Genomic DNA, 16,644 nt, shown 5'->3' with positions numbered 1-16,644 from the left:
GCAACAGTTATCCCACTCCACAAAGGGGGAGCCACCACTGATCCCGAGATCTATCGACCTATTAGCCTGACGAGCCTGGTCTGCAAGGCCATGGAATGTATCATCATGGAACTCATAAACAAAGACATTGGTAACCTCCAAACTCTGGATCCCACCCAGTTCGGGTTTGTGAAAAGCAGATCATGCCTCCTGAACCTGATCGACTTTTTTGAGGCAGTCATCAAAGCCATGGATGAGGGTAAGGTGATTCACACAGCCTATCTTGACCTCGTCAAGGCTTTCGACACCATCCCTCATTCTGGAATTATAGCTAAACTCACTAAACTAGGTATAAATCCCTACATCACAAGATGGGTTGCCAACTGGCTCACTGACAGAACCCACACTGTAAAAGTTGCAGACTCCAAATATGACCTCAAAGCAGTGACAAGTGGAGTACCACAGGGTTCCGTCCTGGGACCTCTCCTGTTTGGTATCTACTTCTCTCAAGTACAGGCTAACACAGAAGGCCTCTGGCTAATGAAGTTCACAGATGACTGCAAACTAGGAGCCACAGTCAAGTCTCCAAAATGATGTGGACATCCTACAGAAAGGTCTCACTGAGACAGATGCCTGGTGTCAGAGCCATGGCCTCAAGCTCAATGCCAAAAAGTGCAGTGTCATCTCCTTTGGTAAAAACTCTGTACCCATGAACTAACACATAGGCAGCAATCTACTTAACACCGAATGCATGATAAGAGACCTTCGGACCCAGATGGACAGTAGTCTCTCCTTTGATAGTCACATTGCCTCAGTAGTCAGGAAGTCCTTCTACGTGGCACACCTCATCATAAAAGGGTTCTCATTCAGGAAAAAAGAGGTCATTGTTCCCCTCTACTCGACACTCATTAGACCCATTATAGAGTACAACGCCCCTTTTGGAATGTACCTCAGAAGACATCTGCAGCAGCTGGAAAGGCCACAGAAGTACCTCACAAAGAGGATTACTGGCCTCAAACAAATGCCCTACACTGACCGTCTCAAAAAACTCCAGCTGTACTCCGTAGCATATCACCTACTCCGAGGTGATCGCTGCCTAACATATAAAGCTATGTCAAACCCAGAGCTGTTGGACATGCTACACCTAAAGAAATCCCAATCCCACTGAGCTACACGCTCTGGGGACCTAAACCTTGTCACCACAATAAACAGGACACGCTGGAGGGATAGATTCCTGTCCCAGAGACTTCCTATACTCTGGAACAAGCTACCCATCTATGTTAAGCAAAGTTCTTCATTAGCTCTCTTCAAGAAAAATCTTGATGAGTGGATGAGAAATAGGAAATACATCCTGGGGATCACTTCTGTGTCTATGCTCGACAGTGGCACAGGAAAGTAACTTTCATGGGTGGTGTAAGCCATGGAACCTTGCCGGCAGGTACTACACAGATTACGTAGGCCCTTGGGCCGATAGCCTAGTACCTACCTATGAACCTATATATTTTACTATTTTGCCAGGAGAAAGCGCCCCCCCCCCGTGCCCCTCTACACCCCCTTCAACGTGTGTATATATATATATATATATATATATATATATATATATATATACCAACTCCGACATCGGACTACAGTAAGGAAATGGGTTAACTCCCTGTTCCTCACTGAACTACAATCTTGGTGCACAATGCTGAACTCATATACTCAAACTATACTACCCATTCACTGCAATGTAGTTGATGTATTTTGAGTTGGCATCCTGCCCATTAGAAAACTGCCTTTCAACCGCATGTCATTCTGCAGCAGTGACATTGTCTATTTAATTGTAAACCATATATATATATTTATATATATATATATATATATATATATATATATATATATATATATATATATATATATATATATATATATATATATATATATATTACTGTTAGCTGTCAGGCATCATACAGTACCCAGGATTATCCAAAAACAACATTCTGAGACAAAGCCATATTTGCTAAATAATGTAATTCCTAGCAAATATAAATCAGTAGCAGAGGTGTTTACTTACTAACTATATTTTTCTACTGGACTTAATTCTTTATTAATCAGTAAATCTGCTACAGGACAGGCTTTAGTACTTTAACTAGAGCTGTCAGATAGCAGCAGGGCTTGCTTCATGAAAGACTAACGTGTCGTGTATCAGTGCAGATGTTTTACATCCTATTTGCATTTGTTGGTACAGGTGCATAAATGTACAGAGAATTAAGGAGACCAACTATGTCATGTAAAATTCTCTTTCATCATTACTAATGACATAGAAAATACTTTTTTGCTTTTTCTTTTTTTTTTGCTATGTAGGGATCTTTATAGGTATCTGAAAAGATTCATATATCTGCATTCTAGCCTAAATTGATGTCAGGCCAGCAAAAGTAATGGCATAGGTACCTGTAACTTTATATTAGTTTACTGAACTGTTAAATATCTCCAAAAACCACAAGCACAGACAGATGATGAATAGAGTTGATTTAATAATCCAAAATACTTAGTCACAGTAAACAGTCACTGTTTACTGTGACTAAGTATTTTGGATTATTAAATCGACTCTATTTCATCATCTGGCTGTGTTTGTGGTTTTTGGAGAGATTATTCTGTTCCACTGAGGTGTGTTTTTTGGAACTGTTAATTATAATATAACTGAAGGATAGCTGTACATTGTAAGAAGAAGGTTTAACTTTTAAAACAGCAGGTCTAGCATGTCTAAAATCTGGAAATGTGCTAAGTTCTTCTACCATAAAAATGCCTTGATCCAAAATGATAATAGGGAACACCAAGATAGGTGCTCATAAAAGTGCTTGTACAAGTCTGCCTTTAAACAGTACGGACTTTCGCGAACAGACTTTTTGTATCTTAGATTTGACTGTATACCCCTGTTGATGTGAATCATCTTTGCAGCAACACAACACCTAGAAGTCTTATGCATTGTTAAGTTGTTTTGGCTGCCTCCAATGAAAATTCTTTTTTTATGTTGATAAAGTGGCTTTTGTTTCTTAATGTGCTGTTAACAAACTTTCTTTCTTCCACTTTCTTGAAAAAGCAATAAACCAATAAAATCTTTATGACAGCTGTGACTAACAAAAAATAAATAAATAAATAAATGGCTAAAACTACATGTTGCAACCATACATCAAGAGATTATTAATGCTTTCTTTCACATCCTTAAAAAGTGACTGAATGGAAGACAGGTACTACACAGATTATACATATACAGCATTAAAATGAACCAGCAGTACTAAGAGATATGAAAAGAACTAGCAATGTTGAGTGTGTGTGTGTGTGTGTGTGTGTGTGTGTGTGTGTGTGTGTGTGTGTGTGTGTGTGTGTGTGTATATATATATGGGTCTACTTCTAATGACCGAAACGCCGATTCGCCGACAGTGAAATCACCGACACGAAACGACCGACAACGCAGTTGACCGACACGCTCGATTCCCGACAGACGGAAGACCGACAAGGGGAATGTGTAAGCGCGACCTGGTAAGTATGCGATAGTGAGGGATTTAGGAGTAGGGAGCGGACAGGTAAGTGTGCAATACTCAGGGATGTAGGGTTAGGGTGTGTGATAGGTGAGTGTGCGGTAGTGTCGGAGCTTGGGGTTGGGGTGTGTAAGTGAGTTAGGGTTAGGGTGCAGGTAGGGAGTGTGCGTAGTGTCGGAGCTTGGGGTTGGTGTGTAAGTGAGTTAGGGTTAGGGTGCAGGTAGGGAGGTGTGCGGTAGTGTCGGAGCTTGGGGTTGGGTGTGTAAGTGAGTTAGGGTTAGGGTGCAGGTAGGGAGAGTGTGCGGTAGTGTCGGACCTTAGGGTTAGGGTTTGGGTTAGGGCTAGTGGATATGTGTTGTAGTGTACTGTGTTGTTTACGTGTAGTGTGTCGGTGTTATGGTGTTCGGTGTTTCGCGTTGTCGGGTTTGTGTGTTGTCGGTTTTCTGGCGTCGGTGATTTCTGTGTCGGGGAATCGTTGGTTCGGTCTTTAGAAGTAGACACACATATATATATATATATGTATATATAGGTGTAACAGGCAGAAACACCAGGCAGACTGACTACTGACACTTCTGCACTCCTGAATGTGCTGTCCTTTGGATGAGATATTAAAACAAGGTCCCAAGTGCTTGAGATGGTGGCAACTCAGGTGGATGTAAAAGATCCCATGGTACCTATCAAAAAGAGCAGGGGTCCTTTGTTTATATACAAAAATAACTCTTATATACAAAATATTTATGCATTTGCAAATATTTACATACGTACAATTATATAAATATACAAATCTGTTTACACATATTCATAATTTCCTTTACAAGCATGCTACATTTTCATCCCTATTAGACCACCACTCCTTTCTTCCATAACCAACATCTGATTTTACTTAACATTGTTAATAAAATCCATTTACCATTTCATTTATTCTTTCATTACATATAACCCATAAAACATAAAATGAATTTTTATCTATTCTTTTAACATATTTTTTACTTCTATTTTTATAATATACACATTTAATCATATCCATGTTTATTTTATCCATTTCTTTTATATCTTCAAAAAATCTTCTTTACAAAGTTGCCTCCATAACATTTCAAAAACAAAAGTTGCATACTTTATTCTTCTTTAAAATGTAAACATGTTCTATCACTTTTCTTTTTATATGGCATATTTCCTTTTACTGACAATTTATCTATTACCAGTCTCCACTTTTTATCTGTTACATTTTCCCACGATTTTAAATAGTAATGTTTTATCATTACATTCTTATAACATACTTTTCTATTGTCTTCTATATCTTCAGTTTTTATTTTCTACAAAAATATTTATACTTGGTGTGATGACATGAGGTACTGTCGGCTGTGCCAGGGAGAGTAGAGCAGTGCATGTGTAACATATGTCAGCATAGCTAGCTGGAGCTTTGTAAAGAATTATATGTCAGTTGAATATCAAACTGATTTGTACAGATTATTGTGTTAAAAATGTATTTGTAAAGTTGCTTGTGTTAAAAATGTATCAACAGTGGGTCCTGCTGGACAGAAAAGAAACACAGATGTATGTCAGACTGTATTGCTGTAACTGATGAAATGTATATATTTTAACAGAGGATACTGGAAGGGAAGGGTTAAGCTCAGCCCAGCTAACCATAAGAAAAATAGCCTGAAACTAAATGACTTGGTTTAGGCCATAAAGATTTTATCTCACAGGTCTGAATGCAGCCAGAGACATAACATCTGTGCTACCCTGCCAGTGAATAGCTTGTTAGTTTCTGCTTAAAGGGTGGAATTGTTTTGCATTTTCCAGATGCTATAATAAACCTTAGCTAAAGTTCTATGTGTGTATTGTGACACATCGGTACCAGATCCTGGCTCAGTTTCTAGTGACAGGGTAGTGTGGGAACCAGAGTCAGGTGACCAGATGTGATGTCATTATGTAGCCAGCACTGAAATTGTATTTGAATACTAGTGGGAAATGTGATAAGTGCACTCTGTTTTTGGGACCTGACCAAGGCACTTATCCACCTCCATCTTGCTTTGCTTTAGAAAGTAACTAAGGAAAAGTAAATATCCTTATATTCACTGCTGCTGTATTCTTATCATATGGGGAGTCCCTGCCATAGAAGCCTGATATCTGGCCAGTCTACCAAAAAGACTCCTGTTGCTTTAAAGGTGTGCTGAACATCACCAAATGCTCCTTATGAAGCGTAGGACATAAAGGTGACTTTCAGGCCTATCATACTCAGAACGTCTTTGCCACCAGTCCAAACATATCTTTTCACCAAGGGTTTGTTTACCTGTGTCTGTTTTCTGCCAGTTGAATGCATTTTCATTCTCCAGTCCTTTGCCTTTCTGGATGTACAGATCACCTATTGGGTTCCTTAGACTGGAGTTCTTATTGGGGCAATCAGTTCTGACTATGGTAGGCCTGAACATCACCTTTATGCCCTATGCTTCCCAAGGAGCATTTGGGTGATGTTCAGTGTACCTTTAAACCAACAGAAGTCTTTGGTAGACTGGCTAGACATAGGGCTTCCATGGCAGGGAATCTCCATATGTTAGGAAACAGTGAAGGCAAGGACATCTATCATTATGGTAAGATTTTACATAACTATACTTATCTTCAGTCAGAAAAATATAGTGAGATTAGCTAAATGTATTTTTTCTGTATTTGTCTGACTCTTTCCATCTATGTTGTTTTTTATATTTCCTGTGATTGAAACTCTGATATGTATTGTGAACAGATATTCAGTATTTCCATGGTTTCTTTTTATTATTTATTATTAAATATATATAAACCTTTCATTGTGGCTGGTCTTTTAGAAAATATTTAACCTTTGAGAGTACTTGCATTTATTTAGTGGCACTGTGGCTCCACGTTCCTGAAAGTCTTGCTGCTTAGTTAACACTACCATTTGTAGAAATATTAATTTTAAGAGCCTTAAAGTAGCTGGCTTTGGGCTTTCTGGTGGCAGTAAATCTACCTTACAGTCTGGGTGGAGTTGTCAGAGTGGGTAAGCTGTGCCAGCCTTTGCCAAGTGTGTGTGTGTGTGTGTGTGTGTGTGTGTGTGTGTGTGTGTGTGTGTGTGTGTGTGTGTGTGTGTGTGTAAATCCAAATCTCAAAAGAGAGTGTGCATGATAGCTGCTTTTCAACAGGGACACTGACAGCACTGATTTTACAGAGGATGGTGGAGGAATTTACTTGGAACACCCGGTTAAGGACTCAGCTCTGTAGTGGTCAGTGGGGATTCATGTTTTGGGGCTGGAGAGAGAGAGAGAGAGGCCAGCTCCAGGACTTTACCGTCCTTCCCTATGTGCTCTTAAGGGAAATTGTACTTGGTGCATAGAGCTGCATCTGAAAATACCGCGCGTGTCTGTTTTTCTCACACTGTACCTTCTCCACCAGTGTCAGTGGTAAGGAATGAGGTTCCTTGATCACTGACCCAGTGGAGAGACAGCACACTCAGTAACATTATACTTCTTCATTTATAGACTCTTTTCCTCTTTTACTCTTTTTACCATACCCCAAAATTTATCATACTTATTTGTACAGTTTTACTACTAATCTCTCATCTTTTTCATTTATCCACTTCAACACGTTGTAAAAATTTAATGAAACAGTGTATACCACTGGGTTAATTAACCCTAAACCTTCTTCTTTATTTACATACAAAAACTCCTCTTTTTACAGGTTTTAATCTAGAACTCCATATAAATGAAAAAATGGATCTGCACTAATTCATTTTCAAATACTGTTGGCAACATAAATACACTTGCTAAGTATGCTATTTTCCCCATCAGTACTGAATTTATCAGATAATTTATATGTTCTCCAGAAAAGACATGTTTTCTTTATTACTTCTGTTGTTTTTCCCAATGAATTCTAAGTAAATCTTTATTCCCAAAATTTATATCTAACACAGAAATTTCATTCACTGTAAAATATACACCCCCGATCATTACTACATTATCTAGACCTTTCTTTTCTTGTTATTTAAAGCCATCCTTGTCATCTATAGACACTAATTTGTGAAAATCATTACATCTTTTATCCAAATTTTGTTTTTTGCAATTATTACAGTGTCATCTGCATATGTTAACATAACTGGAATTCTCAATCCTTCAGGTGTTATATACCACACCTCCTTCATTTTGTAATTTATTTCACATACTATCACAATCATAATTAATGCAAATAGTAGTCAGTTCATTAGACATCCCTGTTTGATACCACTCTTCATATGTATCTCTTCACTTTACCAGCCATTTACAAGTATTTTTACCATATTATTACTATATGCTGACATTGCTGACATACATAATTTCCCACTTTCTCACATATATTATATTCTTTCATTATTATCCATAAAATTTCATGCTCAGTTGTGTCAAATGCCTTACTAAGGTCTCTATGATAATTTCTGCTTCTTCATTTCTGTTCATAATATAATCCACAATTTCTCTATCATTAATAATTCTTGACAACCCTTCCTCTTTATACTATATATGCTATCTTCCATAATATTTCCATTTTAGTTTCAAATCTCTTTTGTATTATTTTCATAAAAATCTTATAATCATTATTATTCAATACAATTGGTCTCCAGTTTTTTTAATTCTCTTTTATCTTTCTTCTTCCATATGAATTTAAGTATTACAGTACATCATTTGTATACATAAAACCTTCATTTAACCATTCATTCAAAATCTTTAAAAATATTTTATTTGCCATTTCCTTACATTTTTTATAAATTTCATACCCTTTTCCATCTGTGCCTGCAAATGGATCTATATTTATTTGTCTTAATACTTTAGCTAGTGCATTTAAAGAAATCTCCTTTCCCAATTCTTTATGCTCTTTTTTCTGTTAACTTTTTTACTTTCCATGTTTTTCATTAACTTTTTTTCTTTAAACATTTCTTGTACATATTGTACTACACTATTTATAACTTTCAATATCTTTGCTTATATAACAGCTCTTGTACCTTTTCTTGATTTCTTCCATATAATTCTTCTTCTTTGTCAAAGTACTTTCTATCATTATTTTCTAAATCTTCCAATGCATTATTATATGTTCTTTTATTTTTTTCTTTCTCTACCTTTCTCACATCATATTGTCACTGTTAAAAACATTTTGATATTCTTCCTTAAATATCATTCACAATTCAAACCAATTTTTATAAAATGTTCTCATAGTAATATGATCTTCCCATAACTGTATCACTCATCTCTTTCCTTGTTCATACCATGCATTCTCATTTATCCTTCTTATTCCTTTGCCTATTTTTATATATTCCTTGTTTTCTTTTATCTCTATCCATATTCCAAGATGATCAGAAAGTCCTGTTTCAGCTACCTCCCCTTCTTCTGTAACTAAACCTTCTGATACTATAAAATAATCTATTTCAGTACTATACACACTCCTTTTGTAAGTGCATGAATTTTTGTCCCAAAGTTTTAACTTACCACACCTTATAACTTCTAACATTTTTCTTATATCATTTCCTTTCTTTTTTCATTGGGTTCTTAAATCACAATTAAAGTTTTTTGTTATTATAATATAAGTATTTCTCACTACATAGTCTCAAATCTGATGAAACAAGCTTCCCCTTTCTTTACAGTTAGTATAAGCATATAATGTTATAATTCTATAATTCAGTATACTTGTTTTTTTTTTCCATTTTAAATCTACAATGGTTAATCCATTTTTGCTAAAGTGGCATCTAATATGTTTAGTGTATTTCTACAGAATACAGCTATTCCAGAACGTCTATCATTTCCCAAATTCCAGATTGTCTTTCCCCCCCTTAATTTTTCTGTTCATAATCATTCTTCATTTGTTAAACATCTTGTGTCTTTTAATTTATTTACATATACATTACATGTATTACACCACCACAAACCTCCTATTCTTCTTACTACATTCTTAATACTATTCACATTTATAGAAAGCATTCAAAAAATTCATTTTCTCTTTTCCTTGGATTCATGGTTTCATTAGATCACAGCTAATTATTAGGCTAGCTTTCTTAGTAGGCTATTTTAAGCCTAACCAATTTAATTCCCAAAGGTCAAAAATCAAATGCTATACCTTGTGTCTGTGAGTCAAAAGCCGTAACTATTATACCAAGCTCCAATATTTAGCTTTTTCTTTTTCATCAATTTCCTTTCTTTTTTGTACTTATCCCTTTACATTTTCTTTTTTCTGACTTTTAGCCACCCCTGTTTTACAAACAGAATTATTTTTCCCCTTTTATTTCCTCCCAGTTTATGCCTTCTTCATCACTTATTTCAGAACCTTCTTGTATGTCTTCTTATTTTCTCATCTAATTTTCTTCTTTTTCTAGTACTTCTAAAATTTCTTCTCTTTGTTAGTTTTCTCATCTTACTTTTGCTTTTTCCTTACTCATTTTCATTTTTGCAATCCATCCATAAATGTCTAATTTTGTTAAATTTATAACATTTCAGCTGACATTTTTGCATCATATCTCATTTCCCCACAAATGTAACATTTTTTGTCACAGTTACTAATCAAATGCCCTTCATTTCCACAAAAAAAAAAAAACATATTTTAGGTCATCCCCAGTATTTTACAACACCCATATTTCCTTTCACATTTATCATGCTTGGTATTATATATCATTTTTTCTGTTTCTATTTTTAACACAGTATTATAATCCCAACCACCAGTCCATAAACCCCTTTTCCCATAATCTTTTGCAGTGTCCAGTACTTCTTTACATAAAGCTTTCAAATGTCCTTTCAAAGTCTCTCCTTCAACCTCTGTTTGAAATTGTACATGAATCTTCTTTTTCGTTTCCCTGCTAAATGCTTTTATCATTTAAAGATTCCATGAGTTGCAGTCTTTCTTTTTTCATATTCTCCAAGAAAATTTTCCATTGAAATAAACAGTCTCAAGTATAATATTACAAAGTTTCTCTTTGTTACTAAGAATAAATGCTCTTACCTCATGTGTTTTACACCCAAAGAAGCTATCAAATTGTCCCACACTTCACAACAGTCCATTTTTGTCTTCTTTACTCTGAATCCTTACCATGTACTTCCCATTTTCAGTTTCTTCTGCCTTCTTTACTGCTACTCCATGTTTCCTTTATTTTACTTTCTCGGCATATGTTTTCTTTTCCATCTCACTACTATTCTTCAAGATTGTCTCTGCATCCTCTTTTTGTATTTTCTCCATAATATCCCCCAGGAAACATCTCCTTCATTTTCTGGCTCACTCTGCATCACCATTTCTTTAAGTAAATCATTCTGCAACCCTACTGACCGGAGGGCTGTAATTTTATAACACCATCATTTGCTAACTCATCTCCATCTAACAAGTTTCTTTGAAATATTTCCTCAGAATCCTGCACACATTCTCTGGTCTCAATATTTTCTTTCTCCTTCATTTCTTTCACTGTTTCATCATCTCCTTCTCTCTTTCCATCTGCCTCCTGGTTTATCCAGGCCACCTCTGTGCCTGAAATGGAAACAGAAAGTGCTCCTCCAAAATGGTTCCCACTCACAACAATGATGAGCAGGGGAAGTTCCCTGATGCCCTGGCCACATTTCAACAAGTAGTACAAATACCACCTCAGAACTCCTCTGAAATGAGGCTAATAGTCTATTGGACTAGTCTAGTCAACAAAAGATAAAAATGAAATAAGTAGTGTAGAATGTTTTCATGGACAAGCATTTCTTCTCTTAGGGAACAGGAAGACAGCTGATGAAAACTCTGGCCAGGAAATAGGAAAAGGATGGAAAAGCTGCAACAAATACATTAAAGCACAAACACACAAAATTGGGACAGTTATAAAAATAAGGTATGTCTCTCTAAAAGCCACTAATAACCAAATGTATACATTGCTACTGGATACCTCAGCTAATAGCATGTGAAATATATATCAAATATTCCTCCTTCTCTTTCACAGACACACAAACATGCCTACGGACACACACGCACACACACACACACACACACACACACACACACACACACACACACACACACACACACACACACACACTGTCTCTCCCCCTCATTCTGTCTCTTTCAGCTATATTTCATATATGACCATATTAGTAAAGAAAACTTTGGATACACTGTGGATACTGCCACCACCTACCTCACTGTTTATTGAGCTATTGATCCTCTGCTGGCCCTCTGACCTTTTATACTCATTCTGGCATTCAAATCACTGTCTTTGCTAGAGTTATCACAGTTTCAAAAAGTATGTCTGCATACACTTTCATGAGCAACAATCTGTGAATTGTGTACTACTGCCTAATTACTCACCTGTGTTGTTTCTGCTTGAGAAGTTACAGCTTCATTTTCACCTTTAGTGTCTGTGTTCCTCAACTGCTCAGATTTTCCTTCCTCTTCGGATAGTAATGATTCTATATCTGGCAGTTCTTCTGTTTCAGTTTCTTCCTCATATTCAGGCCCAATCTTCTTCTTAGTTTTAGGAATGATTATTTCTTGCAGACACTCTTTGAACTGTATGTGAAAGATGCCCAATTTATCAGCAAGCCAGCGGCCATGAGTTGTTTTACCAGCTCCGTGGGCACCAAGTATGAATGCTCTTAGAGGTGGGGCCTAAAATCAAACACAAATAGAACTTCTGTAATACATGTTGGCATTTAATAATGACAAAGGACATAAAAGAGAAGCAGATGAAAAAGAATGTATAATATATGAAACAGTAGCAAATTATCCCCTCTAAATTTTTAAGTGACACGTAGCCTCAGGTGAGGTTGAGTGGTATTGTACTGGTAGAAACTCAAGTTAGGAAAAAGTAGACAAATACACTGTAAACTGATATATCATTTTCTATATAGCAGCCAACATATTTTTTCCAAATGCTGTAATCTTCCATATTATTAAGAAGAAACAGAATAAGACATTGTGTAAGATACATTGTTAATATGCCCTATATCTATAGGGTTAAACAAACAGTAAAGAAGCCCAGAAATTACAAATATTAGGAAATACAACAAATGGAACAGAAACAAAGAAATGAAAGATATTTACTTACCATAACAATAGATCTGGAGGTCCATCCTTGTCAATACCAAAGCAATTCATAAAAATAGAGTACAAAACCCAAATAATGAACTCAGAGATGCATGAATGATTCTTCTGAAGTTGGATGACCTTCGGGTTGTTCAATTTAGAGATGTTAAAAATACTTTAATCATAAGTCAGAGTAGTTTGCTCAACATACTTCCAAGTGAATTGATGAATAAAGGTGAAATTTTGTGGTCAATAACAAAACTGGATGGCATATTGGATTTGAGATGTTATGATCAAGAAGGTGTTTGACAGTAAGAACGTGAATGGCACGATGTACTACATGTAACTAATAAAGAACCAAAAAGATATTGCAGTTGAATGTTATTGAAGTAATGGTTTGAAGGCCATCTGAACTGACTTGATAAATCTGTAATTAATATATATATATATATATATATATATATATATATATATATATATATATATATATATGTATGTGTGTGTGTGTGTGTGTGTGTGTGTGTGTGTAAAGAGACTGAAAATGACTATACCTAATTAAGCAGAGTGCATGATAATTTGGAAACAGCAGAATAGACAACAAATGTACAAGATTCACAATAAGACAAAATACATGGTGAAGCAGTTGATCAAATGAATCACCAATTAACAGAAACAAACAGTAAGACAAGAAAGCAGAATCCAGGGCTGCACGGGGTTTTGTAAGGATCAGGAAATTTTAACTTGTTAGACTATGAGAAAAGCAAAATGACAGAGGTGATTGGCTTTGCAAAAGATTTCTCAAGTATAGTGCAGATAAGGCACTTGCCATTCCCAGAGACTGAGGTTAAACTGGCAAAGGCTAGTTTTGATTGGCATTTTGCTCTGTTATGAAAAAGAAGAAAAAGCTGCCAGTGGAGGGGAAGCTTATGCTTGAAGAAAATGAGTATTCTGAGATTAAACTGAAGCATTGCTTGCGATTTATGGATGTTATTGTGACATCCCTGCTCTGGGCCAGTGATCAAGGAGTCTCCTCACCAAGGACACCAGTGAGGGATGTTCTCTTGGAGCAAAAATGGGTACACACAGCAATTCCAGATGCAGCTCTCTGTACTAAGCACAATTTCCTTTAAGAACACATAGGAAGCACACTCAGTCCTGGAGCTGGGTTTCCCTCTCTCTATCCAGGCCCCCAAATAAAACTCCCCACTGACACAGCTGTAGAGTTGAGTCCTCAACCAAATGTTCCAAGCCAAGTCTTCCACCACCTTCTCTGTGAAACCAGTGCCCTGTGTCCCTGCTCCAAGTAGCTGACACAAACATTCTTTGAGATTTGATTTTCACACACACACACACACACACACACACACACACACACACACACACACACACACACACACACACACACACACACACACACACACACACCTGGGAAAGGTTGGCATATATTTAATCACTCTGCTACCCTATGCCCAGACTATAAGATAGTTACACTGCTACCAGCCAGCTACTCTAAGGCTGTTACAAGGGTACCTAATTATAAAGAATGAAAGTAATACTAATACAAATGGTAGTGTTTGACCAATGCAGCAAGGCTTTCAGAAGTGGGCACAGTATCACCAAATAAGACAAGCTGAGTAAGACAAAGGCAGGCCTCCATGAATGGAAACTAGCTCAGGGAATCTTCCCAGATTTGACGTATCTATGAGGAGTTCCTCAAGTAGACCCATTTGCCTCATTCCTGAATAATCAGCTGGCAAGATTTTGCTCTAAGACTCCATGTGAGAAGGCCTGGAAGTCAGACGCCTTTTCTCTTCCTTGGATAGGAATGTTTATGCATGCTTTTCTACCCTTTTTAGTGATATCCAGGGTACTACTAAAGATTCAGAAGGAATCTCCCAAGATCATTGTGCTGACTCCCTTCTGGCCTAGGCAACAGTTGTTCTCCATTCTTTTGGAAATGGTTGGGGCAATTACCACAAGCATCCTCATTGACTGGATCTATTTAAACAAGATCAGGGGTGTTTAATACAGTCTGACCCCAATTAACTTCAACTGACTGCCTGTATGACAGGGTCTTAATTCCTTTTACACAGATGTTTACTGAGGATGTGCAGCAGGTACTAATGGAGGCAAGAAAGCCTGTTATAAGAAAATTATATATTAACAAATGGAAAAGTGTTTCTAGTTGGTGCCAACAACATAACCAACACCTATTCAAGGTTAGTTGTTCTTTGGTTTACAATACTTGTACAAGTTACTGTCCTATGACCTTTCTTACTTCAACATCAAGGTTAATTTATCAGCCATTTCAGCACATCTGCTCATGGATCCTCCTCTTTCAATGCAATTTCATGTTAAAATATTTTTGAAAAGGGTTTTGTATAAAAGGCATCCAAGAAAACAGGTGTCCCTTCCTTTGGATCTTAATTTTGTGTTGCACAAGCTAACACTTGCTCCATTTGAACCAGATCACCAGGTTGACTTGAGGTTCTTCACATGGTAAACAGATTTACTGATAGCTGTGACCTCTACAATAAGTTGAGTTGCAAACTGTTATGGTGAGTCAATCCTACCTCATTTCCACAGGACAGGGTTTCTTTAAGAACTAATCCTTCTTTTATTCTTAAAGTGGTATCTGCAAATACTTCACTTAGAAGGCATATTACTTTTTCCATCCCTACAGTTTGTAACTCAACTGCATGAAAACTTGTCATGAAAGTCATAACACAGTCCCTATTCACAAAAAAATCTCACTAGAATTTTTTAAAAATACTGCTCCATCCATTGCCTACCTGGTCGCAATACTTACCAACTCATTCACACCTCCAGTGTTGATCCTGCTATCTACTGCTTCATTTAAGCAGCATTAGTTGTTGGCTGCCTTGTCCCATTTAAGACCGTAGTATGCAAAAGGCAAAGATTAATACTGATAGATGAATACCGCTTTCCTGAAATGTCAATACTCTGAAAATATTTGCCAAAGTCACATTTAACTAACCTTGAAGTGAATCTTATTTTCAGGGAGCAAGCCACCCATTCCGTACTCCCGTGGTGGGGAACACTTCCTTGACATCCCCTAAACATAAATAAACCTGTACTGAAGTCACAGAACAGTAGACAAAATGAAATTATCCACTATTGCTGAAATTGTTTCCAGAGAAATATTTTTGCTGACATGGCATTAAACTAAACTGACATTGATACAATGGCATTTTCACAGATATAAACCATGGACAGTGCTATTATTTCAGTGCAACTTAATTATGGTACTCAGTGGTATTCAGTGTCAAAAGTAAGAATTTTAATTGCCAAAATGATTTTAATAGGAAAAATTAAGGCAAAAGGCTGCTTTGCTTTTCATTTTCAAATATTTTTCTTACATTTACATTTTCTTTGACTCTCAGTTCCAGGTAACTCCTTTCCAGCCTGCCAGTAGTCAGGAATGTGACACTTCATTAACTGACTATGGGGAGGTGTGTAGTATCTGGGACCTGTTGTTGAGAAGGGAAGTATGAATGAGGAAGTCAAAGCTAGAATCAGAGGTGCTGCAGTCAACTGGCAAAAAGTGTCAGAGGTAGTGCATGGTAGACGCTGAGGAGTAAGGTGCACAAAGCAGTGGCACAACCAATAATTTTGCATGGCAAACAAACCTTGGCAGTGAAGGCAGAAAAGTTGAGGAAGCTTGAGGTAATGGAGATGACATGCCTGAGATAAGTAGGAGGATGCACCTTGTGGGACAGATGAAAAAATGAGGATATCGGAGCAGAAGCCAGAAAAGCTCCATTTGCAGATAAAGTTAAGGAGACTAGATCATAGTGACTTGATTACATGTGCAAGAAAACAGAAGATGATCTGGTAAAGATGATTTGGGGGACAAAGGAAGATAGCAGGATGGAGACAAGGGCATCCAGCCAAAAACTGGATGGAGTGTGTGAGATAAGACACACGACAGTCAGGTATGACTCTTAAAAAAGGTAAGAGAGTGGCTCTTAAATCAAGAGATGTGGCAACAGTTGACATGACTCCCTGGACCCATGTAGAAATGTGAAAAAGGGTTAATGATGATGGGAGGTTTGTATGAGTTAAAAGAATCCATCATGGAGGGTATTGTGCTCCATTACTGTAAACTGTCTCT

The 16,644-nt window shown here is 36.9% G+C and overlaps 1 protein-coding gene across 1 annotated transcript in view; it reads right to left on the bottom strand.

Moving 5' to 3' along the window:
• The window catches only part of AK9 (adenylate kinase 9), a 2,653,312-nt gene that overhangs the window by 1,041,834 nt on the left and 1,594,834 nt on the right, over positions 1-16,644 (bottom strand). Inside the window, exon 25 of the mRNA XM_044066804.1 lies at positions 11,793-12,092. Within this exon, the coding sequence (XP_043922739.1) occupies positions 11,793-12,092 (300 nt within the window). The remainder of the gene's footprint in view (positions 1-11,792; positions 12,093-16,644) is intronic.

This window comes from Protopterus annectens, chromosome 1.part0 (assembly GCF_019279795.1).
Source record: "Protopterus annectens isolate FY-2018-M chromosome 1.part0, PAN1.0, whole genome shotgun sequence".
Taxonomy (NCBI): domain Eukaryota; kingdom Metazoa; phylum Chordata; order Ceratodontiformes; family Protopteridae; genus Protopterus; species Protopterus annectens.
This window is presented reverse-complemented; position numbering and strand designations above follow the sequence as displayed.